Source organism: Myodes glareolus, chromosome 21 (assembly GCF_982192425.1).
Source record: "Myodes glareolus chromosome 21, mMyoGla1.1, whole genome shotgun sequence".
Classification (NCBI taxonomy): domain Eukaryota; kingdom Metazoa; phylum Chordata; class Mammalia; order Rodentia; family Cricetidae; genus Myodes; species Myodes glareolus.
The window spans coordinates 21,887,848-21,914,063 of NC_142046.1; the positions used below are offsets into that span (position 1 = coordinate 21,887,848).

The window sequence follows — 26,216 nt, forward strand, 5'->3', positions numbered from 1 at the left end:
CCTTTCTTTTTGGAGGTGGCTAGTAGGATATCATCCATATAAGGAATAATATAAGCCTGAGGGAAAGCCTAGTTCACAGGCTTTAAAGCCTTTCCTATGTAGTATTGATACATAGTAGGGAAGTTTGTCATATCCTGAGGTAATACAGGCCATTAATATCAGAACTGAGGTTCTTTATGATTGAGTGGGGGAACAGAAAAGGCAAGATGCATCTTATTATCAGGATGAATATGTATAGTATAGAAGCAATCCTTTACATCCAAAACGCTTAGTGGCTAATCTTTACGAAGAGCTGTGTGTGTAGGGAAACCAGACTGTAAGGCTTCTATTTGCCACATGGTGGCATTAACATTATGTAAGTCAATCAACCGTCTCCATTTGCCAGATTTTAATTACAAAACAGGAGCATTCCAGGGAGAAAAGGGGGTCCTATGTGTCTATTCTTCAACTGCTCTCCAACTAACTGGTGAAGAGCCTTTGACTTTTCTTTAGAGAGGGACCATTGAGGTGACCACAGAGGCTCACTGGATTTCCTTGTAATTTTTAGAGGTAGTATTTTTTCAGTGACCCCCCCCCACAATAAAAAACCCAATCTATGTTTACGATTCTGTCCTTGTGGGAATATAGATTTAGGGACCCCGGGTAACTCTTTCTAATCCTTTTCCTTTTTGGTTCCCCATTCTTTGCAGTAGCCTCACACATGTGAAAATCAGGCAGCATTAGAGGTAAGGATACAGATTTCTGAATTCGTCTGTTGTAGAAAGTCTCTTCCCCAGAGATTCAATGGAGCATGAAGGACATAAGTCTGTACGACTGCCGTCATGCCTTCTGGACTTCTGTGGTGTCATTCAGTACCACTTTGTTTAGCCTCTCTAGAGCTCATATCTCCCAACCCTATTGGGGTTGGATTCACCTCCATAACAGGCCAACACGGGGACCTTCTTGCAGTTTACGCTCTGAGGGTTAAGAAGGGTCACCTGAGTGAGTTCCCATGAGTTCAAGCTGTGTACAATCACAAGGAAAAACCACATGTGACAAAACATGTTTTTCCTCGGGGACATATAAAGGATAATCTAGACATTTGATAGATTGATAACAGCAAGCAATATTGAGTAAAACTCATCTGGGAGGAGCACAAAAACACACTCCAAGAACAATTTTGCGTTTTGAAGAAACTGAGGTCATTGGACTCTTGTCTTATTGCTTGACCTGTTCTCACAAGTACTCAAGTATTGTCCTTACATAACTCCATTCCTGGACCATGTTCTGATATGCTGCCCTGATGAAGATTTCTGGAAAGAGTAAACTAACTTTTGTGATCTGAATATAGGATGTCCTCTACAGGTTCATATATTGAGAGTTTGGTTACAAGCTGATGGGCTTTGAAGAAGTTACTAGGCCCTAATGGCTCTGATCTAGACAGTGGTCTAATCCTTTGCTAGATTTATGATATGATGCATTATGAGATAGGTCCTACATAGAGGAAATAGATCACTAAAAAAACATATCTTGTCCTGGCCACTCCCTTTTCTCTGCTTCTGTAGGGAATAGTTTTCCTGTCCTGATCACCTGCTCCTCAGCCCGGTAGCTGCTTCCAAATTACCACACAGAGACTTAATATTATTTATAAATGCTTGACTAATAATGCAGGCTTGTTACTAGGTAACTCTTACATTTAAATTGACCCATTTCTTTTAATCTATGTATTGCCACGTGGCTTTGTGGTTTTACCTGTCCTTCAACATGTCCTGCTTCCAGGGTGGCTGGTTGGCGTCCCTCTGACTCCACCCTTCTCCTTGTTCTCAGTTTGACTTTCCTGCCCTGCTACTGGCATGTCAGTTTTTTAATTAACCAATGAGACTAGTGAAGAGTTCAAGAAGAAGAATACAGAAATGTAGGTTCCAAAAAGAGAAATATAAAGTTGTAAACCCAAACACATTTTGGGAAAAAGAAATAAATAAAGCTGGCAGTCAGTGTTCACCTTTAACAAACACTTTCTGCCTTGAGAGCAGACACCCTGGCAGCCACTGTGGACAGAGATGAACTTTTAACAATTGTCTCCTGCCTCCCAGCTTCCCAGCTAGGCAGGTACTGGGGACAAAGGTTAGCTTCTAACCTTTGCCACTGTGAGATCCTCCGCTTGCGTGCCCTTGATTTTCAGCTGTCCCCCTACACCGTATGTGCCTCTGCTCTCTGCTTTGCCTTCTGTCAGGGAAAAGCAGAAGCAGCGGTGTCAGTCACAGGCTTTTACAAACATCCGAAGTTAACGTCCTATAACCAAAGGTTGTAAAACTTAAAATGCATTGTGACTTTAAGCCTGACCTCAAGGTTGTAAAAGCTCTTTGACCCACACCTGGTGCTTGATTTTACTATAAAACGAGGCCCCAAACCAATCCCCATTGCCACAGGTATAGAAGCCCAGCTGGCTGCGGTCACAGCTAGAGCTTTTTGTGCCCCATGGCACAAAAATGTGATTTTTTTTTCTTTTTCTGGACTAAAGTTTGCTTCTGGTTTACTAGACTTTGGTGGTGTGTCCCTCATCATTGGGCGATGATGCTCGGACCCAACAGTAACACACATTCACAGTGTGCAGAAGGATTATTCCACAGCAGCTTCCTGTCCGTTTAGTGAGTAGTCCCGTGACTGTGAGGCTCATCTTCACCAGACCGCTAGACCAGCAGTGAAATCTCTAAAACTGTAAGCTAAATTTAATTTTTACTCCTTTAAATCACGTCAGGATTCTGTTACAGTTGGAACAAGTTAACAAAAAAATTCCAGCTGACCTAACAGAAATATATCCACACCTAGAAATATATCCAAAGAAAAGAGTATTAGCCTGTCAAAGAAGTAGTCCTCAGGTTCATTGCAAAAAAAAAAAATTCATAACAGTTGGAATAACTCCCAGTGTCATAGTCGACTTCCCATGGCCTGCTTATCAAGATGTGGACAGCAGCATGTCTGCCTGCATGCCACCATGTTGCGTCATGATAATAATGGACTAAACCTCTGGAAATGTAAGCCATCCCAATTGACTCTTTTCTTTATAAGAGTTGCCACGATCATGGTGTCTCTTCCCAGCAATCAAAACCCTAACTAAGACAGAAGTTGATACCAGGGACTGTGATAGGTCAGGTGAAACATACATTTGGGTTTAGTACTGTGGGTTTAGAAAGCAGTGGGATGCTTTCGGCACTGCTTCAAGGGCCATACTAGTTGGCATGTGGAAGACAGTGGTGTTAAGAGTTATTTAACTATGGGGTGGGGGTGGGGCTCTCACAAGAGGTTTTAGAGGAGAAGAATTTTAGTGTGTTGCCTACAAATAATTCTTGTGATATTTTAGTGTAGAAAGTGGCTGCTTTTTGCCCTTGTCCAAAGAGTCTGCCTGAGGCTAAAGTGAAGAGTATTGAATTAATTCCTTGGCAGAGGAAATCTCAAAACAGCCTAGTATAGACTCTGTCGTGTGGTTATTGGTGGTAACTCCAATGATGATATATAATGAACTTTCCTTCTTTCCCCCTAATCCTTCTAGATCCCTCCTTGCTCTCTTTCAAATTCATATCTTGTTTTTGTTGGTTGTTTTTACTTACATTTATGTATATGTTTGTATTCTAAATACAACCTGATCAGTCTGTATAATGTTACTTGTAGTTTGCCCAAGGCTGCTGAACAAGAGCGCAGCTTCTCTCCATGGGGCTTCTTGGCTTTCTTTGCGGGACTGCAGCTGGATGCCAACAGTAAACATTCCAGACACGTGGAAGAAGAGTAGAAGTTATCCATCTGTCGAGAATGGGGCCCATTTTGTCATAGCCTCCTGATCAGTCCCAGAGTCTGTACTGATACAATAGGAGGACACACTTAACATCTCTCAGGAGAAGTGCCAAGGAATTTGCATTTATTTCTATTCTATTGTAGTCTTTTGGGTACAAATTATATTCTCTCCTATGAAAATGCCATCTTTCCTTTATGTTGCCTCCCCAAACCCCATTCAATAATGAAAATGTTTGCAAAATGCATATACAATAGTGTGTCAAGTCCCCCCTTGTGTATTTGTTCCTTTCAGCCTAAGCAAGTACAATTACTAGAAGCAGTTTTACATTATTACTCTATGACCAGTTTGATTGGGGAAAACAATATATACATTTACATTTCTTTTCAAGATAGCATTGAGTTGTTTGTGAACCCTCTGTGCACAGGCACCAACCTTTCTTGGAGGACATGTTCTTACATTTTCCTGTTCTTACATCTTACAGTTCTGCCAAATGTCGCACCACTTTGTAACACTCATTGCTTTTTCTCTAGCTTTCTTTAGATCTTTCCTCATTCTTCCATCATTCCTACCAGCTTTACTGTGGTCCTCTATCTTCTGCCTGCAATGCAGAACCAAAGCCAATATTTATTTACCAGCTACTGTGGCATTCTGTCCTAGTACCAAATTCTTTTCTGACCATCTGGGACAAACTAGCCTAAAGATTCGTACCTTATTCCATGCATAATTCTGCAATTAAGGCAGAATTTAAGGTTCAGCTGAGCTGATTTATTAGGTTCCATGCAGCTCAACAGGATTATTGGGCTGGTTAGTTGATGCTGATAAGAATCAGACATCAAGGACTGTCAATAATGTAGGTCTTGACTTGCAGCGGGGAAGCTTTAGACTTCCTACACCCACACGACTGTGTTGTAAGAAGTATGTCAAGGGAATAGAAACAAAAGACATCATTTTTATTGCTGGAAAGAGGTTGGAAATGGGTCCAGCAATTCCATGGCTTGTTATTGGTGATCAGCAGTCAAAGAGTCAGAGGAGGGGATCTCACCGGACAAGCAGGAAAACATCAAGGACTTTACAATCATCTTCAAGGTGACAAGCCAATGAAACAATGGGATGATAATTATAACCACAATGTCATATCTATCCACTCCCATTCTATGACTCCCAGTGAAGCAATAGTCTCTGGGATTATTGCATCCAAAGATACTCCAGAGCTTCCAGCGTCTTCTCAGAGCTACCAAAAAGCACATCCGTGACCCAGGTATGTAGTCCTGACATATCCTCTGGGCTGTGGGACCTGTGACTTAGTTCTTACCAGCTCTGACCCAAACCTGCATCTTACTATTCCTTAGCGGTAGGCTTGTATCACTAGGAAAACGGAACGGCACTTGTTAAGTTGGCCTGGCTTTTTTCACTTGTGGCTCTTCTATCCTTTCAATCCTTACCTTTAAGTTGTATGCTGAGCAACTTGCTCGAGGTGCAGAAGCAGATGTTACCCAGTGGAACTTGTTCCCCAAATTGATAGTATCTTAGAAGTCTGGGCAGAGGTAGAGACTGGAGTTTGAGGTGTAATCCCTTAGTGCACTGTGGCAGAGTGTTGTTGATATCACTTGATCCTCTCCTAGTGATGTGAATGACTTCTAAAGGTATACAGCAAATTTGTCTCAGGAAACTGCTTCTGGAGCCACCTTGTTGGGCTTTCTTTTCTAGGTGGACAGTGGTCTCTGATAGCAAATATAGCATTTCCTTAAATGAATGAACATGTAGTAGATACTAACTAAAGGACGGATATGAATTCTGTCAGTTGTGTGGCCAAGGATGCCTGTATATTTATCAGTTTACTGCTATTATAATGAACTACTAAGTCTATATAGCTTATAAGGACATCAGGTTTATTTGGCTCATGGTTTTGGATGCCGAATCCTAAACAGTGTGATGCCTACCACTTATTGTAAGGGCTCTTCCAGTTACATCACCTTAGCTCTTGATGCTTGGGAGAGGGATCAGTCATGTCAGGAAACAGAGGGACCAGTAATGACTGCAGCTGTGCCCTACCTGATGAAGGCCTTACCTGCTAACATCACTGCGCTGGGAACCAATTTCCCAACACTTGAACTCCAGAGAGTTGAACCACATCCAATCCCTAGCAGTCTGACCATCGGTTCTCTGATGTCCTCAATCCTCAAAAGATACTGAGTTACCCTGTTTGCAAAGTTGAAGTAAAAATGGACTCAAACCCCTATCTCTGTTTCTTTACCCAAATTCCTGACATTTCACAAATGGCTCTTGTTGGGGGTGGGTCCCTGATTTCTTATAATTGCTGATCTTGTTCTCAAGGTGCACAAATTGAAATTGTTTTTCTTTGGTACTAAATTGATTCAAACTTGGATCATCTCCACCTCAAATAAAATAATATGAGCACTCTCACAAATCATATGTATGAGCCCAATACTTCTTCAACCTCTGTTGCGTCTGCCTTCTCCTAAATATCTTTGGGTAATCCTATGTCAGCCATAATGGATAAAATGCCTCGTAGCACAGCGTACTCACACATGCAAGTGTGAGCAGGATCAGGCAGGCGTCTTGCTAAAAATCCAAGCTCTGATTCTGCCTGGGCCGCAGGTTCTACGTTTCTGATGATCCGTGGACTATCCTAGTATTGTAGATCCACTGAGTACGCTAGAAGCTAGCAGGCACAGGCTCACACTGAACGTCAGACACACTCCTAGCAAGCGTTAGTGGCGGTGCCCCTCAGAGCCTTCCTACACAGCAAATCTCAGATCCCTGCCCTCCTTGTCCTTGCATCTCTCTCAGTTTCTCTATGCTTGTACCACTTGCTCCTTCATCATTTGGCAGATCAGCCTTGTCCTGTCCCCAAGCTCACCCCATCGCACTGTAAGACATTCTTCTAATCCCTGGATGTCTGTCAGAAGATTATTTTATTTTTTTTTTATTAATTCCAGGGTAGTACTTCTCAACCATAGTTTCCTAAACCTTCCTATTTCTAATTGACATTTGGGGGTTTCTTTTTCAAGGTACCTTTAAGCCAAAAGAGATTTTTGATGTTTCTCCTTACTAAGAGTATTGAATTGAAACAAACTAGTAGTTTGTCTTGCCTGGGTCTGTATTCCTATATTTCTCTCATGAACTCTATCGCGGGGCCTTCATGTGAGTGTGCTGAGGGGCCCTACAGCCCTATACTTAAGGGGCTATGTTAAGCTAATAGTTGATAGAAATGTGATCGTCAACCCTTCCCCCCAGCAAGGTAAGAAAATGCTACCAGGTATGTCCAGGTTTTTGACAATATAACACAGCATTGTCATCTACGAAGTTAATGCTTGAGAACCATGAAATTGATTACGTTTTTTAAAAAAAGACCCACAGTTTTGTAAGTCTATGATTTGTGTTGGACTGCAGAGTTATCCTCAATCGCATGTATACCCTATCTGCAGGCTGGACATGCCTGTGACTAAGCTAGTGCTTGTATCTGTTCTGAAAGGAGACTGAATGCGATAGGAGAGGAGATTTCCAGGTTGTCTGCCCCAGTGCCCGTAGCAATCTGGTCAAACTGGCCATAACGCTGCTCTAGTCAAAAAGTCAGTGGGATTTCCATGGAGTTTGGCAGTTAGAAGGTATAAGAAATAAAGTGACTGATAACGATGACTCATCTTTTATCAGAAACTCTGTCTAGGTGGAGAGCTGAGCAATTGTCTGAAAGTTAGGTCATCCAGAAGCCCAACTGGTTTCCGGTTAGGAGCCCAACCCCGCATCACACTGCGTCTCCGTTCTGCCTCTTGGAGCACTCTTAAAATGTCTCAGTGTCAGAGCGGTTGTGTCCGGCTTCTTAGATAGAACTAGAGATCTAGAATTTTGAAAGCTCCTCATTGCTACCAAGATCCTGCCAGAGTTGAGCGTATGGCCCATGAGTCTGCTGCACCTCAATTCCTGGGGAACTTCTCAGTACTGCAGCTTTGGCCCCCACTTCACACATACTAAACCAGACCCTGGATTTTAATAAGGGTGCTAGTTAATTGATATGCACTTTAAAGTTTGGGAAGATCCTCTGTCCTAGATTGGATTACAGAATGTCATTCTTCCCAACATGTCGCTTGTGTGTGTGTGTGTGTGGGGGGGGGGGTGTTTCTGTGACCACCACAGTCAGCAGAGTAAGGCAAACGTGAGGCAAGAAGGACGTCCAGTTCGCCACAATTTAGTAGCCAGTGTCGGTTCAAACTTCCAGAGTCGGACACCGGGCGGTTTATTTCAGGCATATTTAAGTTCAATACAATTTGGAAAAAAGTCCCCTGTTGTATCATAATCCCATGTGCACTACAAAGCTTAAGATATAACTGCATTGAAATTCTTTTCAAAGTACATACCACTTTTTCCACTAAGAAGGGCTTTATAGACAGACTACATGTTCATCTTAAAGACTGAGGGAGGATCTTGTACGAACTCAGTCATACAGACAGCATAAAGGTCACTTGGCTAGTAATCACCTTCAGTCCTGTTTATTAGGGCCTGGGAGGTCAGGTGTGGCCTGGCCCTATAGATAGCATGGAGGTCACCTAGACTATTAGCCACCTCCATTCCCAGTCTCTGGACAGAAAATAGGTTATGTATTTCTTCCTTTGAAGAGACTACTCTGCATGTTTAACACTCCTGCTTGGCCTAGGGCTTATCTGTGAGCTTAACCGTGTCCCCCAGTATTCACCAACACCCTTGTGAGTCCATAGGAGACCAGGGAACTTTGATAGCTTGTGTAAACATTTATATATGGTGGCCACCAGGGGTTGATGTATTGTCATAAAAGCATTAAGGACCTGGATTTGAATGTCTCAGCCATGTGATCCTAGCTCTGAAATTAGGGACAATTCTCAATTCCAGTTCCTGTACCTATAAAAGTACAATAAAAGTTCTTCGTGTTCTTTGCAGTCTTATGATGAGAATTTGTTGACTCACACCTGCCAAAGGTTTTTTAATTTAATTTAATTTATTTTTATAATAAGATAAACAAAAATGAATACGTTTGAGTTTGACAAGACAAACAAGCAGAAGAAAAGGAGCCAAGGAAAAGGCTCAAGAATCAGAGACCATCTTGTTCAAACACTCAGGGATCCCATAAAAACACTGAACTGGAAGCCATAATATGTATGCAGACGACCTGGTGCAGACCCATGAAGGCCCTATGCATGCTGACTAGGTCTCTGTGAGTTCATATGAACTTGGATCATATTGATTTAGCGGGTATTGTTTTCTTGGTGTTCTCCATCACCTGTGGTTTTTACACTCTTTCTGCCTCCTCTTTTGTGGGATTCACTGAGCCCTGAGGGAAGGGACTTGATAGAGACATCCCATTTGGGCTTGGATGGTCCAAAGTCTCTCCCTCCCTGCATCATAATATCTGGCTGGGGGGGGGGTCTCTGTATTTGTTCCCCTCTTCTGCAGGAGGAAGCTTCTCTGATGATAGCTGACCAAGGCACTAATCTGAGTATAGCAGAATATCATCAGGAGTCATTTCATCCTTCCTTCCTTCTTTCCTTCCTTCCTTCCTTCCTTCCTTCCTTCCTTCCTTCCTTCCTTCCTTCCTTCCTTCCTTCCTTCTCCTCCTCCTCCTCCTCCTCCTCCTCCTCCTCCTCCTCCTTCTTCTTCCTCTCTCTCTCTCTCTCTCTCTCTCTCTCTCTCTCTCTCTCTCTCTCCCTCTTTAATAAATGGTGGTACAAACTTTGAGCCCCCATTGGCTTAGCATATCTTGCAGGCAGGAAACCATTGTAGATCACAGGGCTTGGAGTTTACATTTATTTTTTGGTAGCATGCAGAGTATCAAAGCATCCTGTATCAAAGATGCTGGAGTGTAAGGGTGAAGGCTCTACATAGGTACCAGCTCGATTTTTTCCATGTTCAATGAGTTGTATAGGTGTCTTCAGCAATGGGGCCTTGCTGTCACTTTGTGAAGAGCAACTTATAGTACATAGTATATTGACAACAAATTGGGTTATTTGGGGATTCCCATGGGACCCCTTTGGCCAACGACTTGTAGATGTAACCAAATCCTAGTACTGGAAGCATCATTTGGTGACAAGAGATGGCCAGTTGGGACTTTCTCTCCCCCATTATTTGGCAATTTAATTCAGATGATCTTGATTCATGTATATATTTTAGGAAGCTTCTACTGTCTTAGGTTTCCATATTACCCCTCAAATGGCCCATCATTTTAGCTGTGTTTCCTTATTCCCTCCTTCCCACCTCTTCCCCTCCCACTCTGTTGCAGCCCCAACACCATCCATCCATAACGATCTATTTTATTTCCTTTTCCTAATGAGATCTATCTGTACCCCATAATCATTTATTCTATACCTAACCTCTGGTTCTGCAGATTGTAACTTGGTTATCAGTGACTTAACAGCTAATATTCAGAGATAAGCAAATATGTGGCATATTTTTTCATATTTGTCTTTCTGGGTCTGGGTTACCTCACTCTACTTCTATCCATTTGCCCGAAATTTCCTGATTTCATTTTTTAAAATGTCCTAGTAATTCTCCATTGTATAAATGGAGCATTTTCTTTATCCATTCATCTGTTGAAGAACATCAAAATTGTTTCCAGTTTCTGGGTATTATGAATAGAGCAGCAATGAACATGGTTGAGCAAATGTCACTGGGGTAGGATGGAGCATCTTTTTGATACATGCCCAAGAGCAGTATAGCTGGGTCTTGAGGTAGATCTATTTGGATTCTTTTACATGCTTCCAGTTTGATCAGCGCTATTTGTTGAAGTTGCTCTTTTCTAATGTGTGTTTCTGGGTTCTTCAAAAAAAAATCAGGTTTCTATAGGTGTGTGGATTTATATCTGTGATTTTAATGCAATTCCATTGATGAACACATCTGTTTTTGTGCCAATACCATGCTGTTTTCTTTTTAATCACTATAGCCTGTGAAACAACTTGAAATTGGGGGCGGTGACACCTCCAGCAGCTCTGTTATTATTCAGGATTGCCAAAGTTGTTGTTGTTGTTTTTAAACTACAATATACTATTTAGCTCCAAAGAAGTGAGATTTGGACCCTACAACATGAGTATGATCGTGAGCCTGATCTATTCCAGGACACAAGTAGTTGAGTCTTTTAGAGTCTTGCTGCCTTCCCAGTGTGACCTCTGATCTACCATCACCACCAGCAGCAGCAGCTGCAGCATTATAAAGTTATTAAAAATATAGGATTTCAGAACCCTCCAGGTCATTGATTCAGAACTGCATTCAGGAAGACTCTGCATGGTTCCTGAAAAGTAAACTTACATGGGAAATACAACATACCAAATGTCCAAAAGTATATGTTTATTTAAAAGAAAACACAGAATTACTTTTGTAAGTAAAATTAAACTAGAATTACCCAATGAATGGGAATGAAGCTGGCCTCATGGCATTAAGGCAGCATTTCAAAGTGGAGAAGGGGCTATGTCCTGCAGGTATCAAAGATGTGTGGTGGCTTTCGGGGGTTGAAAGTTTCCTTAGTCAAAATTCTCCTGTGCGTGTTGGCTTTGCCTTCTCTTCCCTCTCCCACTGTGTTTACCCTCTGCTCAGGCTATGACATCCTCACCCGGCTGCTCAGATGTGAAAATGTCCCCCAAGTGCCACAGAGACCAGGCTGACCCCCATACAGAGCCAGAAGGTAAGAAACCCCTTCGAACCTATTCCTGGTCTCAAAACGGGGTCTCCAAACACAGGGAACTGTACTCAAACCTTTCCTCAGAAGCCGTGCTTTCTCCGACCAGCCTACAAGACATCTGAGCGGCAGGAATTCCTCCAGGACACGGATGGAGATAGACATGTTCCAGTTCAGGACCTCAGGTGTATCATCAGCAACACAGGATTTATGTTATTATTTTTACATTGTATTTAACTATTGGACAGGATGACAGGTGCCGTGGCACATAGGTAGAGGTCAGAGGACCTCTTCAGTTCTCTCCTACCACCAAACCCAGGGATCAAATTCAGGCCACCAGACTTGGCAGCAAGTGCCTCTACCCACTGAGCACCTTGCTGGTCCTGCAAATCAAGTTTCCATATATACGTTCAGATGAAGGTTGAAGCACTGCTTTCCAGTAGATGGTTTGCCCCCCCCCCCAGGTTTTCTTCTTTAAAAACAAATGAGCAAGCACAGGCCTCAGACAAAACACCACCAAAGCATATTACCCTTCAGACAGGAGGGATCTGGCTAGGTCAATAAGTTATCAATGTTCCTGTGATTTAGAAAATCTTTATTTTTTAATTTTTTATGTGTATGGGTGTTTTGCCTGTAAATACATCAGTGCACCCTGGGCATGCAATGTCTGTGCAGGCCATAAGAGGGCACTCAATCCCCCTGGGACAGGCATTACCAATAGTAAGGAGTCTTCTTGTGGGTGCTGAGAATTGAACTCAGCTACTCTGGAACAGAAACCAACACTTTCTCCAGCCGTCAACTTTTATGATTCTTATCAAAATAGTGTGAGAAAATGTATCTGAGAATTCTTGCTACAAAATAATCTTACTTCATGTTGTTGAATCCAGAACTTCCCAACATTAATGGATGTAGAATTTCTTTAAAAAGCATTTGCGTGCCTTCGGCATATGTGCTTATAAATGACGTAGAAACTGTAGACGTTAGGAGTCCAATGAACTATGATCATGGACTAATGACGTGCTAATCTCTTGTCTTTGTTTCAACAGCAAAATGCCCTCTATTGTCAGATCCCAACCCTGTTGCTACGATTTCCAACCACTCAGGTGATCTTCCAAGGGATCCTGGGGTGATGGGGCAGGGTGGTCGGTTCTTCAGCATCCTCCACAAAGGAAGCAACTCTTTCTGATGACATCTAAGTCATATGCAGTGTGGCACTTTTCCTTTCCTATAAAGGAAACTTCACACTCGTTAGCTTTTCAGATAGAACAAACTCTGAAAATCAACACACAACTTGGTGCCCAAGTGAAAGGTCAGATTTCAGTGAAGAAGTCCAAACTAGATGGCAGGCTAAGCACAAATCTCAGGGTAGGCAATGTATGGGCAGAAGACAATAGGGAGAAGAGTCCAAATTGGGGTGCCAGTTGAAGGCATCGTGTTTATGAGGCAAGGGATAAGCCCACGTGTGTATGACTGTATGCATATAATATACAGTCATAGAGTACAGCTGATGACCTATGACACTACCATCTGCTAAGTAGATTCAGTCGCCAGCCCTGTATTGGGTTCATACTCATCCATTACATAAAATCTGATCTCTGTCACTCATGGGCAAGTCATCCACTCTAATAGAGATGGCAACATGAACAAGTTCTCTGTCCGTAGTAAATCCATATTTAGACAAATCCCCAGCCACAGCCACAACTGTCCCTGCACACATAGAAAGTCTCAGCAAATGCAGGTATTTCCCTCTGGCAACCTCCCATTGTCACGCCCTTTCTGACAGGGAGTTGCTGCTTCTGGCCGCCTCCTGCCCCACCCTCTCACTCTCTATTGTCCTCACCACTTGAAAGGATGGAGATCCATGGCATTATAGCACAGCTGAGGGCACAGGCCCAGCAGGGAGAGGATTGAGACAAGCAAATTCTCAATACCATGACTACTCAGAATGAGGAGCCCTTGCAGTGCCTCGACTCTTCATATCAACCCCATGAGAGTTACCTTGCCTAATCCTTATTTTTATTGGTCCGCAAAGTAATATTTGGAGAAATTTAGTAACTTATCTTGTGAACGATTGAAGAGAGGTGATTGTTTCTGAGTCAGCATGGTCTCACTGCCTCAAAGGGTCCAGAGTTCCTGTATCAGTGAGTTGGGGGTAAAAAAAAATAATAATAATAAGAGGGCTATATAGTGTCTGAGCCTGAAGCATGAAGCAAAGATTTATAGTTGGACTCAGACTGGTTCATTCTTTGTTACCTCTGTTACTGTTTTTCAGGTCCAAGTATTAAGCCATCTTCCCCATATAAACATTTTATTCGCGACCCAAACCATCAGATTCTTGTCCTGGAAGGCGGCACCCTTGTGGCGGTTCCAGACAAGTGCGGCAGACGTGGAGGTGACCCTCAAATTTTTTTCTACCCAATGGAGATGATACGTGCTCCCCTATAGCCCGTGAATCTTGGCCCTGCCCCACTCCAAGGGGACTGCTTGGCTCCTCCTCCTCCTCCTCCTCCTCCTCTTCCTCCTCCTTCTTTTATTTTTCTTTTTGAGACAGGGTTTCTCTGTAACCTTGGCTGTCCTGGAACTCACTCTGTAGACCAGGTTGCCCTGAAACTCACAGAGATCTGCCTGTCTTTGCCTCCGGAGTGCTGGGATTAAAGATGTGCGCTATCACTGCCTGGCTTCCTCCCCTTCTTAAAAGGAGGAAGAGGGGGTGAGTTTGGAACCTGGGATGAGCATGAATGAGTGAGGTGACAGAGGGAACCAAAAGGTGTCCCCCACCCAAAATAAGTCTCTGCAGACAGGTGGGGTGTTCAAAAGCAGAGAGGGGAGATTCTGAGAAACAGAATGTTCTAGGTTCCTGAATCAATGTGAGTACGAGGATTTATCAAACTTGTTATGCCTAAAACTTCAACAGGAAAAAAAAAAAAAGAAAAGAAAAGGAAGGGGGGAAAAAAGACAAAGTTTTTATTCCAGAGCTGACCCAGTTTTCTTTTCCTAGAGATCTTTTATGTGTCGGCTTTACCCACAAGAAAACCCAGGAGTGCAAAGGCAAATCGGATTACTTTGGCTGTTTGTAAGGGAAAACGCTACCTCTGCTGTGAAAGAGTCAAAAAACCAAAGCGCCCCTCATTAGAATTGAAGGTAAGAGCTAAGAAAATCTCCCCCACCCTACCCCTCAGGGAAGTAGAAATCTTTAGTGCTACGATAAACCCGAAATTCCTTCTTTCTCCACAAAAGTAGCCTAGTCTTATGTTAGCCACTTCTCAGTCACAGTAACAGGTACCTAAGATTTTGGTTCACAGTCTTGGCTAATTGACCCTGATGCTTCGGGGCCTTTGGTATACCACAGTGGAAGCACACAGGAGTGAGGGCTGCAGACTGCTCATTTAATGGTTAGGATGCAAAAGAGGAAGAAGGGGTCGAGGTTCCACCATTCCCTTTGAGGGCACACTGCCCAACGACTAAGCCCCTCTTAAATTGCCTCCCAACAGCTCCAAGATGAGGATCAAGGCTTTGACGTGTAGGCCTTTAGGGGTACATTCTGATCCAAACTGTAGCAGCTACTAATAAATTCTCCTTTGTGTTTCAAAAAGAAAGTTAAAGGATCACCGAGCTCTGAGAAGCTCCTGCCCTTCACCTTCCTGAAGCAAAAGGCTGGCTCCTACTACACCCTGGAGTCAGCTGCTAATCGAGGGTACTTCATCTGCACCTGCAGTACACCCAGGCAACCTGTAGGGGTGACGAAGGAGCTGGGGAAACAGAAAAACACCCACTTTGAATTTGTAAGTGCCAATGTGGATGTCAGTGAGTTTGAAGACTGAAAACCGCAATAGGACAACGGCCAGATCAGCTCTGACGGCAGAATTTGGTTTCAGTCTGACACCAATCAATAAAGAGGAATAAATAATTCTCCTTACAAATGCTACCTTCAATCAGCAAGCCTGGGGATTTGATTTTTATTGTGTGTGTCATTTATTTCTTCAAAGTGTTTATAGTTAATTTGATAATTTCTAGGTTGAAATAACTTTATAGAGAAAAACATTTACAAACCTCAAAGGGCTTTCCTATTTTCTGAAACATATTTGACTGCCTCTGGATGAGTCTATATTCCATGACACAGCCGGCATGGCGGTGAGTTATTTCTCCCGGAAGACGGCTGGAGTGATGATGCCGGCTTTCAGATTAGTCACACAGAATGTGGACGTTAGGCAGATGCTAGAGAAACTCGCCAAGCTGCAAGTGCAAACACAAAGGTTTCTGTGGAGCCCCAGGGCTTTGGAGCATGGCAAGGCTCTTCTGATGAGTCTTCCCAGGGAGAAGGGGGAACATCAAGTATGAAAAGATGGGAAGAGGAGAGGACCAAAGGGTCTGGAGTAGGTGGCAGGCAAAGCCGGCATCCGGGAGACCTGAGAGCAAGCAGCAGGGCCCTTGGCCCTCAGTGGGGCATTCCAGTCAGAAGAGATCTAGCTCCAGTTCTCCGCAGGATCACATGCAGGGAAAACAATCGGACTGGGAACTTGAAGCAGGGGCTCAGAGTTGGAGAGGAGAAGGCTGTGTGCATTTTACTTTGAGGGATGCCTGTGATATATCTAATACTTGATGGAGAAGATTCCTGCCTATTCAGAAGCTGTCTTCTGCAACTAGGACAGTCTAAAGAAGATTGACTGTCCCTCTGTTATCTGCCATTCTGTATCTGTTAGAAAGTCAGACCCTACGTGTGTGACCTAAAAGTCAACTATTTACCCAGTCTCCGACTGTGTCTTTATCAACTAGTGAGTGATAGCAATTGCCATCCAGCTGGAAATATTGATGCTTATATTAGCTTAGTCACTCTTGACTCATTTACTGGCTTAGAGTTTAAAAAGTCCAAGATTAACACCAAAATTAAAGCAAACAGCACTTAATGAAAACCAAGATTTAGCATTTCAATGAAAATGATAATAACAAACTAAACATTCCATTTTGTATTATTATGAATACAGTATAATATTTAAATGGAAAATTCCAGAAATAGGTAACTCATGAGTTTCTTATACTGTGTACAGTGATGAAACCTCACATCCCCTAACTTAGGAATCATTCCAGTGTATCTGCATTGTATATACTTTGCTTACTTATTAGTTGTCTCAATTGTTGGCTCTATTCTCATGGTACCCAGGGCTTGTGTTCAACTAGCCCCTTACTGAACTTCCTAACAGCCCCATGGTCCTAGAGTCCTCAGTAATGCTGTCACTTTCAGGGATCAGATAACACCAAAGAAAGCTATAAAGTGCTTCCTTTGTGTTTTCAATGTTGTAGGAAAGGAGGGTAGATTAGAAGCTGAAGTTGCTGAAATATATGACAGGTTATGACGTGTCCACTGAAAAAACTGAGCTTTTTAACAGGTATGCAAACATAAAAAAAACCTAGCAGCAAGTATAGGATTTGAGACTGTCCACAGCTCCAGCATCCATCAGAGGACTGACACCAACCTCACAGACAAGGACCGTTTACCTGTTGATACTATCCACAGGTAGTATCAGAAATCCACTGCAGTCCTTAGACTATATTCTCCCCATTGAGAAGGATAGTTTAACTGTTGATACTATCCACTACCCATTAATTCAGGCACCCATTGTGGCCTTGTACCATATCCTCTCAGATAAGGAGAGTTTTGCTGTTGATATTATTCAGAACTTAACTTATCTACAGTAGACTTTATAGCATGTCCTCGGTGACAAGGACCTTGATCCTGTCAGTACTAGCTATAGTTTCAGAAAGCCACCGTAGAGTTTAGAGCATGTCCTCACAGTGACAGTATTTAACCGACGAGAGTATTCACAGATTAAAACTTCCACCATAGGCCTCAGACAAATTCCTCACAGAGGAGCGTTTAACTGTAGATAATCCTCACTTCATGCCTCTACCATAGGGCTAGGGCTGTGTCCCCCCACACAGAAGGAAAGTTTAAATGTGGATAGTACCCACTGCTTCCCACCGTGTCCTCAAAAGAGGAGAATTTAATGGTTGATACATCACAGATTCAAGCATCCTTCATAGGCCTTAGACCATGTCCTCACAAAGAAGGAGGGGTAGGTATCTATGGTAGGCTTAGATGATGCCCTCATAGAGATTCAGCATTTAACTGTTGATATTCTCCACAGCTTCAAGAATCCACCAAAGGCTTTAGACCATGTCCTCACAGAGAAGTAGAGTTTAACTTTTTTGAATTTTTTTTTTACAATATTGGGTTAATTCACTTAACAAACATTTTACTAATAGCCACTTAGCATTTTTAAACCACATTGATTTAATCACATTCTAAACTGGTTCCATGCTTCATTCAGACAGCACTTATTTAATTTCTCAGTTGGCTAAACCATGTCATTGGTTATTTTTTTTAAAAAAAAATCATGCTAATTCTCTCATTACAAACCAAAGAGCTAACACACAGAAGTTTAAATTGGCAAAATAGTGAGGTTAGGTGTCGACTTTTCAAATAGACAAGACAATGTATGAAAGACCTTCGGTGTATGGTAGGAATTATAAAAACAAAATCTATATTTTACAGTACAGTTGGGAAAAATGTTTTTTATATATTTTGTTTATTTATTTTGCACTGCTGGCATTGAACCTAGAGACTTGTACATGCTGGAAATTCTTTACACTGTCATAAATTATTCTGAGACACTGTCTTGGTGCCTTTCCCAGTCACCAAGTACTTCCCTGTACTCACTCTGTAACCTAGGCAGATCTTGATCTTGTGATTTGGCATATGACAATATCACTCACTGTGAAAGGCCTTGCTTTGTAGTGTCTGTTTACTACAGAGAAGACAGACGCTTTCCGAAGCAGAATCTCAAATGATGGGATTTGTAGTGGGTTTAGATTACAAGCTGCAGGCCAGACACAGACCATAGCTTCTTTCAACAAATTAGTGCTACCTCCATCTCGGGGGTCATCTCGCCATCACGGGTCTGAATCTGTCCCTTGATAGTAGCACTTTATTGAGTGAAGCAGGAAAAGACTAACAGTAACTGATAGTTTGAAATGACCTTGTTCCTTCAACTCCTCAACAGCCTTGGGTAGTATGTGGTCTGTGTGACAAGTGGCATTTGGTTTTGACTTAATTATCTCACAAAATGGCTCAATGGATCTTCAGCTCGCATTGGCTAATAGCTACCCTCAAATGAGCCCAGGCCAAATCACAGGCTCTGTTATTTACAATACTCAACTCCCTGGGGTCAAGGAGGAATGTGTAGACGGTGAGAGAAAACCCTACATAGGGTCTTAGATGTGTCCTAAGTGTATTTGATTCATGCAGTAAAGCCCTCAGGTGGCAAGTCTGACACTGGCGGGACAGGTCAGGCTGGTATCCGTCTAGTTCATCATTTTCCTTCCAAATGAGTGCCCGTCTTTCATGCTGCTCAGTCAGGACTGAAGCTAAATTTAAGATAAATACTTCAATGTGGGGACGTAGATAAGACTGCGTAAACTGACAACACAACATTAGTAGTTCAGGATGGATGGGCCAAGAAAGACAATGTGCAAGGGGATCAGAAGCCTTGTGGATATAGATAAGAGATGTTTTCTGTTGAAAACCTACATCTCATTCAGTGTGCTATGGCATACTAGTGTTATAACTTGAATTTAAAGCGTACCTCACAGAGTTGTTTAAAACACATATTTCCCCAAGGGTGATAAGTACTTTTCTTTTCGAAACTTTCTTTTGAATACTTTCTTTTGGAAAGTAATAAAACCGTTAGAAGTGGGGCCCAGCTGCCTTGAGTTACTTACCAACAGTGTAGTTTCAACAAACTACTACTCTGGTCTCCTTTGGGATCCCATTTTTGGGAAAGAATTCAAGGCTCCCAGACTGCTTTCCAGATTCTCACGTGGCAAGTCTCCCAGGGGTCAGCCTGAAAGCATATTTGGGTAAATGGCCTTAATGTCATTTCAACAAACTATTGAATAAATGCACTGTATGGTCTTCCTGCAGAGCTCAGCTATTTCTCATCTCTGGTTTGATATCTGTTTTGCCTCCGAAACCAAAGCTCAGAAAGGCTGCCCTGCTAGGCTTTCACTTCTGGGAAGTGCAAGAGGACTCAAATTTAGATATTCTAACAATTCAGTCTTTTCACCACCAAAGGGGGAAAAATACCTGCATGACTCACTCTAACCACAAACCATGCCATGGACTCGATAACTAATTGCATAAATAACACTAGATGATGTTTAGTGTTTGGTAGAAACCAGAAACTCCTAGAGATACCAAAAAGGACTTGCGACTAGGTAAAATAACAAGGGTTATGATGACATTGAAATCACCAGGACTTAAATCAATACTTGCATACTCATATAATTGTCAACCTAAATGCAAAAGTTCTTCAAAGAATATTGACATTCATTTCAGAATAGCAGATCATTGTTGTGGGGAAATTCATGTCACAGGAGACAAAGAGGTTGAAGCAAGGGGTTAGTTTTTAAAGTAAAAAATTAAGAAGATTGCACCAGCTATTTGAAACAATATTTTTGGGTGTCTTAGCTAGTATTTTTTATTGTTGTGAAGAGACACCATAACCACAGCAACTATTATAAAGAAAACATTTAATTGGGGTGGCTTGCTTACAGTTTCAGAGGTCCAGTCCACTATCATCATAGCGGGGAGCATGGTGGTGCGCAGTCAGATGTGCTACTGGAGCTGAGGGAGCTGCATCTTGCAGGCAACAGGAAAACAACTGTCAGTCACACTGAGGGAAACGTGAGCAAAAGTGACCTCAAAGCCCACCCCCACAGGGACACACTTCCTCTAGCAAAGCCACACCTCCTAATAGTGCCACTCCCTTTGAGGGGCCATTTTCTTTCAAATCAGCACACTTGGCCACAGTGATGGATAGCAAGGGTGACAGAAGTCTGAAATTGAATTGAAAGTTTTGGGCCCATCTCGGCTGATGTACTTTTAGTTGGTGTTTACATTTGACCTCTATGCAAGTTCGTGATTCTGATAGTCTCTTGTGACAGTTACTGTCAGGCAATCTCAACATTCTTAACATCCGTCTGCATTTAATTTTTGTTAGTATTGACACAAGTACTGTATTGATTCTGATAACTTTCCCCAAACTTTCATCCAGGCCTACAGGTTACTACAAGATAGTTCATGTCATTCCAGCAAAAGCAAGATGCTCTAATGGGTTGACTACCTGGGAGAACTTAGGACAGTTCACCCTGGGAATTCCTAGCAGTGTGGTAAAATGTTGAGGAGAGCATGAATCCCCTACACTAAACTACTTTGAGGCTCACAGACTGAGGATTACTGCAACTCCATGGTGAGATGAAGACAGTGAGTCTTGTCAGGCTGATATGGAGATGTGAGGAGAGCCATAGCTTCAGAGAGTAGAGGAAGCAGAGAACATCTCTGGAGCCTGAAGCACAAAAAGGTACACTTTGTCCCCAATGCCCAAAGAAGAGGTGGGCCGTTCCATGTCATTGGGGTACACAAAGACCATTTTCATTCATTGTTCTTTCTGCAAAACGTGTTTCATCTGTGAGACCAGGAAACGTGTTTAAGCATTCCAAGGCACTCCTGGTACCTTTAAACCACTGCTGCTTCCGTCTGCACCCGACAGGGTTGGATGCATCCAGAGAAATGTAGATGGAGGGATGGGGATACTAGGACCTGGGATAAATCACTTCACCAGATACAGAGCTATGGCTGGCTCCATGGTGTCCATGTCTCCTCCACCTCCTTTCTCTACTTCCTCCTCCTCCTTCTTTTTGTATTAGTAAAGTCATAAAGACCCCTCAATGGTAGCAAAAAAAAAAGCTCTTGCTTGGCAAGCTAATGTCTTCCTCTCTGGTTTCTGGGTACTAATTCTCCGTATATATTTGTGATTGATCTCCTTGAGGTCAGAACCTGCATCTCGGCCCTCTTCAACCTTCTATCCTCAACCCTAAGGGAGTCACTTGGCAGAAGGATTACTCAGCGCTCCCTTGCCTTGGAGCGCCAAGTTAAAAAGCATCTCTCCACACTGCCCTCTGCTGGTCATCTCCTGGTTGGGACCAGCGCAGAGCCATCACTGTTCCATGTGATGGAATTCCTCCATGGTTGGTGCTCATGTAATCTCTTTTATATGACTATGTCTCGTATTCTTCCAACAAGCTTCTTTTTGTTTTAGTATCATTTTCTCTTAATTTAGCCTGAAGCAACTATCACTGCTTGCAACTAAAAAGTCAGTGGTAAGGTAACTTATTTCGAAGTCTTCTTCCAATTATTTTGATTCTAGACCCTGAGTTTCTGTTCTGTCAACACTGGCACTGTAGATGAAGATGGTGCTTTCATTCTCAGCCACTCAGACCCGAATAATCACACATAAACCATATAAATTACAACACTGTTTGGCCAATGGCTCAGGCGTATTCCTAGCTAGCTCTAATATCTTTTGATTTTTGCTTACTTATTTATTTTTGTTTTATTTTTAAATTTATTTTAAAAAACTATCTTTTCTCATTTTACATGACAAATCCATTTTCCACTCCCTCCCCTCCTCCTGCCCCCACCATCCCCCCAACACCCATCCCACCCCCCCCATCCACTCCTCAGAGACAGTAAGTCAACAAAGTCTAGCACATTGCTTTGAGGCAGGACAAAGCCCGCCCCCCCATATCTAGGCTATAGCTTTAATATCTTAAATTATCCCATTTTTATTGTTTTATATTTTACCACGAGGCTTGTGGTTTACTGGTAAGTTTCTGGCATCTCTCTCCTTCAGTAGCTACATAGCATTTGCATGACTCCCCTTCTTTCCTCCTCTATCTCTGCTTGCATTTCCCAGCTTGCTATATTCTGGCCTGCCGTAGGGCAAAGCAGTTTCTTTATTAGCCAATGGGAATAAACATACTCATAGCACACAGAGGGGAACCCCACATCAGGTACCCTTTATGAGAATCAGAACCCTACTTAGATGTCAGGCTCTGTTTTGATTGGCAGCACCCACACCAGAGGGTATATGCTGTTCCACTTTTATCAGGGCTCAGAGCCACCCACCCTTTTCCATTATCCGACTAGATGATAATGCACTATTGCTCTGCTTCCTTGCATACTATACCCCAACACAGGATCAGCCACTTCAGTGTACTTCCACCTGAGAGCCAATTCCTACAGTGTCTACCAAATGCCAAATGGTATTGCTGACTCCAAAGCACAATATGCAGCCAACGTTTACTTCTTCCTATTACAACTGTTAGGTTAGGGCTAATTAAATCATACAACATCACATGCACTACAGATGCCTGATGGTTCAAGGTAGCAAGAAGAAATGGGTGTATCAATGAGAATAGGACCCATAGCCATTGCCATTGCTAGAGTTCATGCTCTGCAAATGATATGGGTTAGAGAAGATGCTGAGAAAGGGATTTGATGGAGTATTTTCCTAACTGCTGGTCTTAATGGCTCCTTTCAGTTTTGCTAGCCTACAAAAAGAACTAAGGGTGTTTATTTCTGTCTGCTTTATCCGTCAACTCCAACAGCGTCACCAGAATTTCAAGAAGTGCAGATGAGCCAAGCAGGGCAGGCAGCTGACTCCAAGGTGTTCTGGGACACAAGGCAGCCTTATAAAAGACGAAGGCATCGCCTCCTGCCAGACCAGTTTCAGAATCATCTTCTGTAAGGTACTTCTGGAAGATTATTTAGGCTGCAGAGCTCCGGTTGTCGAAAATCTCTGAAAATCTCATGCATGCCCTAGCCCCAGAGGTATCCCAGAGTCAGCCTCATTTCTAATGTTTTCAGAGGCCATGGGAATCTCACCCTTTTTCCATTTTCTCTGTTGTGATTGGGATATGAAATCCTCTCCCCCATCCACACAGCACACCTGTGTTTGAACTCTCAGTCCCCAGCTGGGGATACTGTTTTTAGAATGTCTAGGGAGTAAAGCTTGCTGGAGAATGTGAGCCTTGCCAACGGAGAAGGCAGTGTGACCATCAGTCTCAGGTTCCTACTTCCCTGCCTTTCCCATCTCCAGGGACTGTACCCACTTCAAGCCCAAACAAACCCTTCCTCCCTTCTGCTTCTTCTTGTCAGGGAGAGTGTCACAGAAGTAACTCATGCCCCTTCCACAATTCACACTAGATGAAGAGGCAGAAGGAGCAGTCAGACATGCCGAAAGATGAGTGTGTGTGTGTCTGTGTGTAGCTTTTAAACGTGGATTAGAGAATCTATTTTAGAGCAAAAGAAAAACTTGCTCTCACTAAAATTTCTCACCAAATAAAGGGCACCATCCTAGGACTGAGTTTGTGAGGCAAGCAGATTGTTCCAGATGGCTGTCTCGCGTCCTTTTTCTCTATAGGGCACAACGAAGGTCCTACCCCCAAGTGTGTTGCTGGAGCAGAAGGGCTCAGGGTGACCAGGGAAGGAGAGTCAGAGGGGGAGCAAAGTCTGAGGCAGGCACTGGATCCTGCTGGCTCCCCACTGTGTAGATCCCATTTTCCTTCTCTAGAAGTGCTACAGAGGCAGTAAGGTTAGAAACCTTCCCGTCCAGTGCTTCCAGAAGGATGGTACTCTTGGTATCAACCAAAGTAAGACCCCACAGAGAGGACAAGAGTATTGTGGCCTTGGCTTTCCTTCTGGGGGTGACAGAGGGTGCCAAATTGGACTGGAACACAACACTCACCTTCAGCTGGAGGGCTGGATGACTTCTGTTGTTCACACAGCAAAGGCACACTTCCTCTTTAGAAATACCCAAGAGTATCTGACATTCTTTATCCCTGGGGGTTGTGCATTTCCCTCTGTATTAAGTCAAAGAGGAATACCCCAAGGACTGGCTAAGACTCTCAGTCATAGTTGGATATAATGGGTCAGATGTGCTAATATGCACTGTATCTATGGCAGGCAATTATAATGCAGAGTTATTTTAAGATCTCACTCTTCCCATGCATGAGCACAAAGTTACCAGTGGACCCTTACTCAGTAAAGTGTTCCTCTAGTCTCCTGCCCAGAAAATGGGGCAGCGTCTCTGCCACACTGGCCCTCCTGCTGCCTCCTCCATGTAGTTCTCCTCTCTGGGATGGGTCTGCATTCTCTCCGACTTTCAGAATAATGACTCAGACCTGCTTACAAATGCCCATGGTCCTATCCTATCAACCTGCAGCACAGTGTCCAATGTATCAGGATGCTCTGTGCTGATGGTGTGGATGTCTTGCTCTAGGTAAGAGCTTAACGCACTACAGTGATATGGGCCACAGGAGATATGAGCCTCTCAGTACTGGTTTATGCTAGACTCTCCTTGAAACCTTTTCTGGCCCCAGAGAGTCTGAATTCACAAGGCAGGTGCAGGTTGATTGGGTTACTGAGCTAAACTAAGCCTTTCGGTTTTCTACCTTTTACCATGCCCTGAATCACCTGAAGGTTATAATTGGTAGGTCTGGCTGGGCTGAGGGTCTGTCTTCCTGGTTCTCTCCAAGGTCCCATGATGCTACACTGAAGTAAGCCTTGGAGTGGCCTGACCTAAAAAGTTCTCAACCTTGGCTCTACACTGAGCACTGAGAATGTGATATATACAGACCATGAATGCCTAGGCCCCCACATACCTCTTAGGTCATATTCAGATGGTCTAATTTGAGCCTAGACATTGCCCTGGTAGTACTAGTATTGTGCTTTTCTACCGCCTAAATAGTGTCTCTTAAACCTGCTTTCGTTTTCACTTTGTCTTTCAATCATTGTGTCGTCACTGGGCCTCACCATCGTAGACCTGTATAGTAGCAGTATTCTCACTCTCTGGCCCCCATTCCCTTCTGTAAACTTCCTTCCCAAGGCCAAGGTTGAGGCAGGCATGTGTTCCAGGCTCTGGTGATTATTACTATTTTCTGTAGGGTAGTCTTCTTAGACTTTTGTGTGTATCACTATAACCTAGAAGCTCATATATAAAACAGACCCATGAGCCTGAATCCAAGAGTTTCTGATGCAGGGGGGTCCATGGTGCATGTTGGGGACTTAGAATTTACATTCTCAATATGTTCCTAAAAGCTGTTGCTGCTGGTGATCTGAGAGCCACATTTTGGGAAACTTGTACATCATAGAAAGTACAACACTGACAAGGAGGCATCAGAACAGACCCCATAGGTAGGTGAAGTGGATTCTACCCAGGTGGAGCACAACACTACTCAGGAGCCAACAACCTTACAACTAAAAACAAAAGCAGCTGCAGCAGCAGCAGTAACAGCCACCAGGAGCAGTAACAGCCAACAGTGGAGCAATGACAGCAGCCCCTCCATACAGGAACCGGAAGGTGCCATACAGGCACCCTTATGTTCCTATCTCCTTTGGTCCTCACTATTATTTGACCTGGGAAGAAATGAGACTTGGTATTCCCACATAATCCTGTGATAGTTATCGTCCAAAACAGACTTTCTTACTATGTTACCTAGGTCTTAGTTAGGGTTTTACTGCTGTGAAGAGACACTTTGACCATGCAACTTACTGTTCAGAGGTTTAATTCATTATCATTCTGGTACAAAGTGTGGTGGCATGCAGGCAGATATGGGGCTGAAGAAGTAGCTGAGAGTTCTACATCTTGATCCACAAGCAACTGGAAGTAACTGACTTGAGCTTCTGAGGCCTAAAAACCCAACCCCTAGTGAAGCTATTCCTTCAACAAGGCCATGCCCACTCTAACAAGGTCATACCTCCTAAAAGTACCACTTCTTATGAGCTTGTGGGGGTTATTTTCTTTCAAAGCACAAACTTCCCTCTAGCTTTACCACCTGGATAATGGGTTATTAATAATTTCTTCCTGGGTTGTTGTAAGGTACACAAGGCAG

At 43.1% G+C, this 26,216-nt stretch overlaps 1 protein-coding gene and 1 long non-coding RNA gene across 3 annotated transcripts; one reads left to right on the forward strand and one right to left on the reverse strand.

The window, feature by feature from the left end:
• The first annotated feature begins 4,930 nt into the window (after positions 1-4,930).
• On the forward strand, positions 4,931-15,358 carry LOC146890460 (interleukin-37-like). Of its 2 annotated transcripts, XM_085681204.2 has the most exons (6): positions 4,931-5,027; positions 11,345-11,432; positions 12,473-12,529; positions 13,699-13,818; positions 14,425-14,567; positions 15,020-15,358. In XM_085681204.2, the coding sequence occupies exons 2-6, from the start codon at positions 11,348-11,350 to the stop codon at positions 15,245-15,247; spliced, it is 633 nt and encodes a 210-aa protein (XP_085537330.1). In that variant the 5' UTR covers positions 4,931-5,027; positions 11,345-11,347; the 3' UTR covers positions 15,248-15,358. The 2 variants fall into 2 exon arrangements, with proteins under 2 accessions (XP_085537330.1, XP_087756047.1); XM_087899921.1 differs by lacking the exons at positions 4,931-5,027; positions 11,345-11,432 and adding an exon at positions 11,533-11,611.
• A 123-nt stretch (positions 15,359-15,481) lies between these two features.
• Positions 15,482-20,166, reverse strand: LOC146890459 (uncharacterized). Its single transcript, XR_014998863.1, has 3 exons — positions 20,035-20,166; positions 19,203-19,324; positions 15,482-15,659 (listed from the first exon to the last, which is right to left on the reverse strand). It is a non-coding gene; the product is annotated as an uncharacterized LOC146890459 (long non-coding RNA).
• Between the last annotated feature and the right edge of the window lie 6,050 nt (positions 20,167-26,216).

What these genes read in the sequence shown, in the direction of transcription:
- LOC146890460 (XM_085681204.2), top strand. Translation starts at nt 11,348, where the DNA reads ATGACATCCTCACCCGGCTGCTCAGATGTGAAAATGTCCCCCAAGTGC. An exon ending in CCCCCATACAGAGCCAGAAG is followed by an intron (nt 11,433 to 12,472) that starts GTAAGAAACCCC and finishes TTGTTTCAACAG; the next exon opens with CAAAATGCCCTCTATTGTCA. An exon ending in CAAGTGCGGCAGACGTGGAG is followed by an intron (nt 13,819 to 14,424) that starts GTGACCCTCAAA and finishes TTCTTTTCCTAG; the next exon opens with AGATCTTTTATGTGTCGGCT.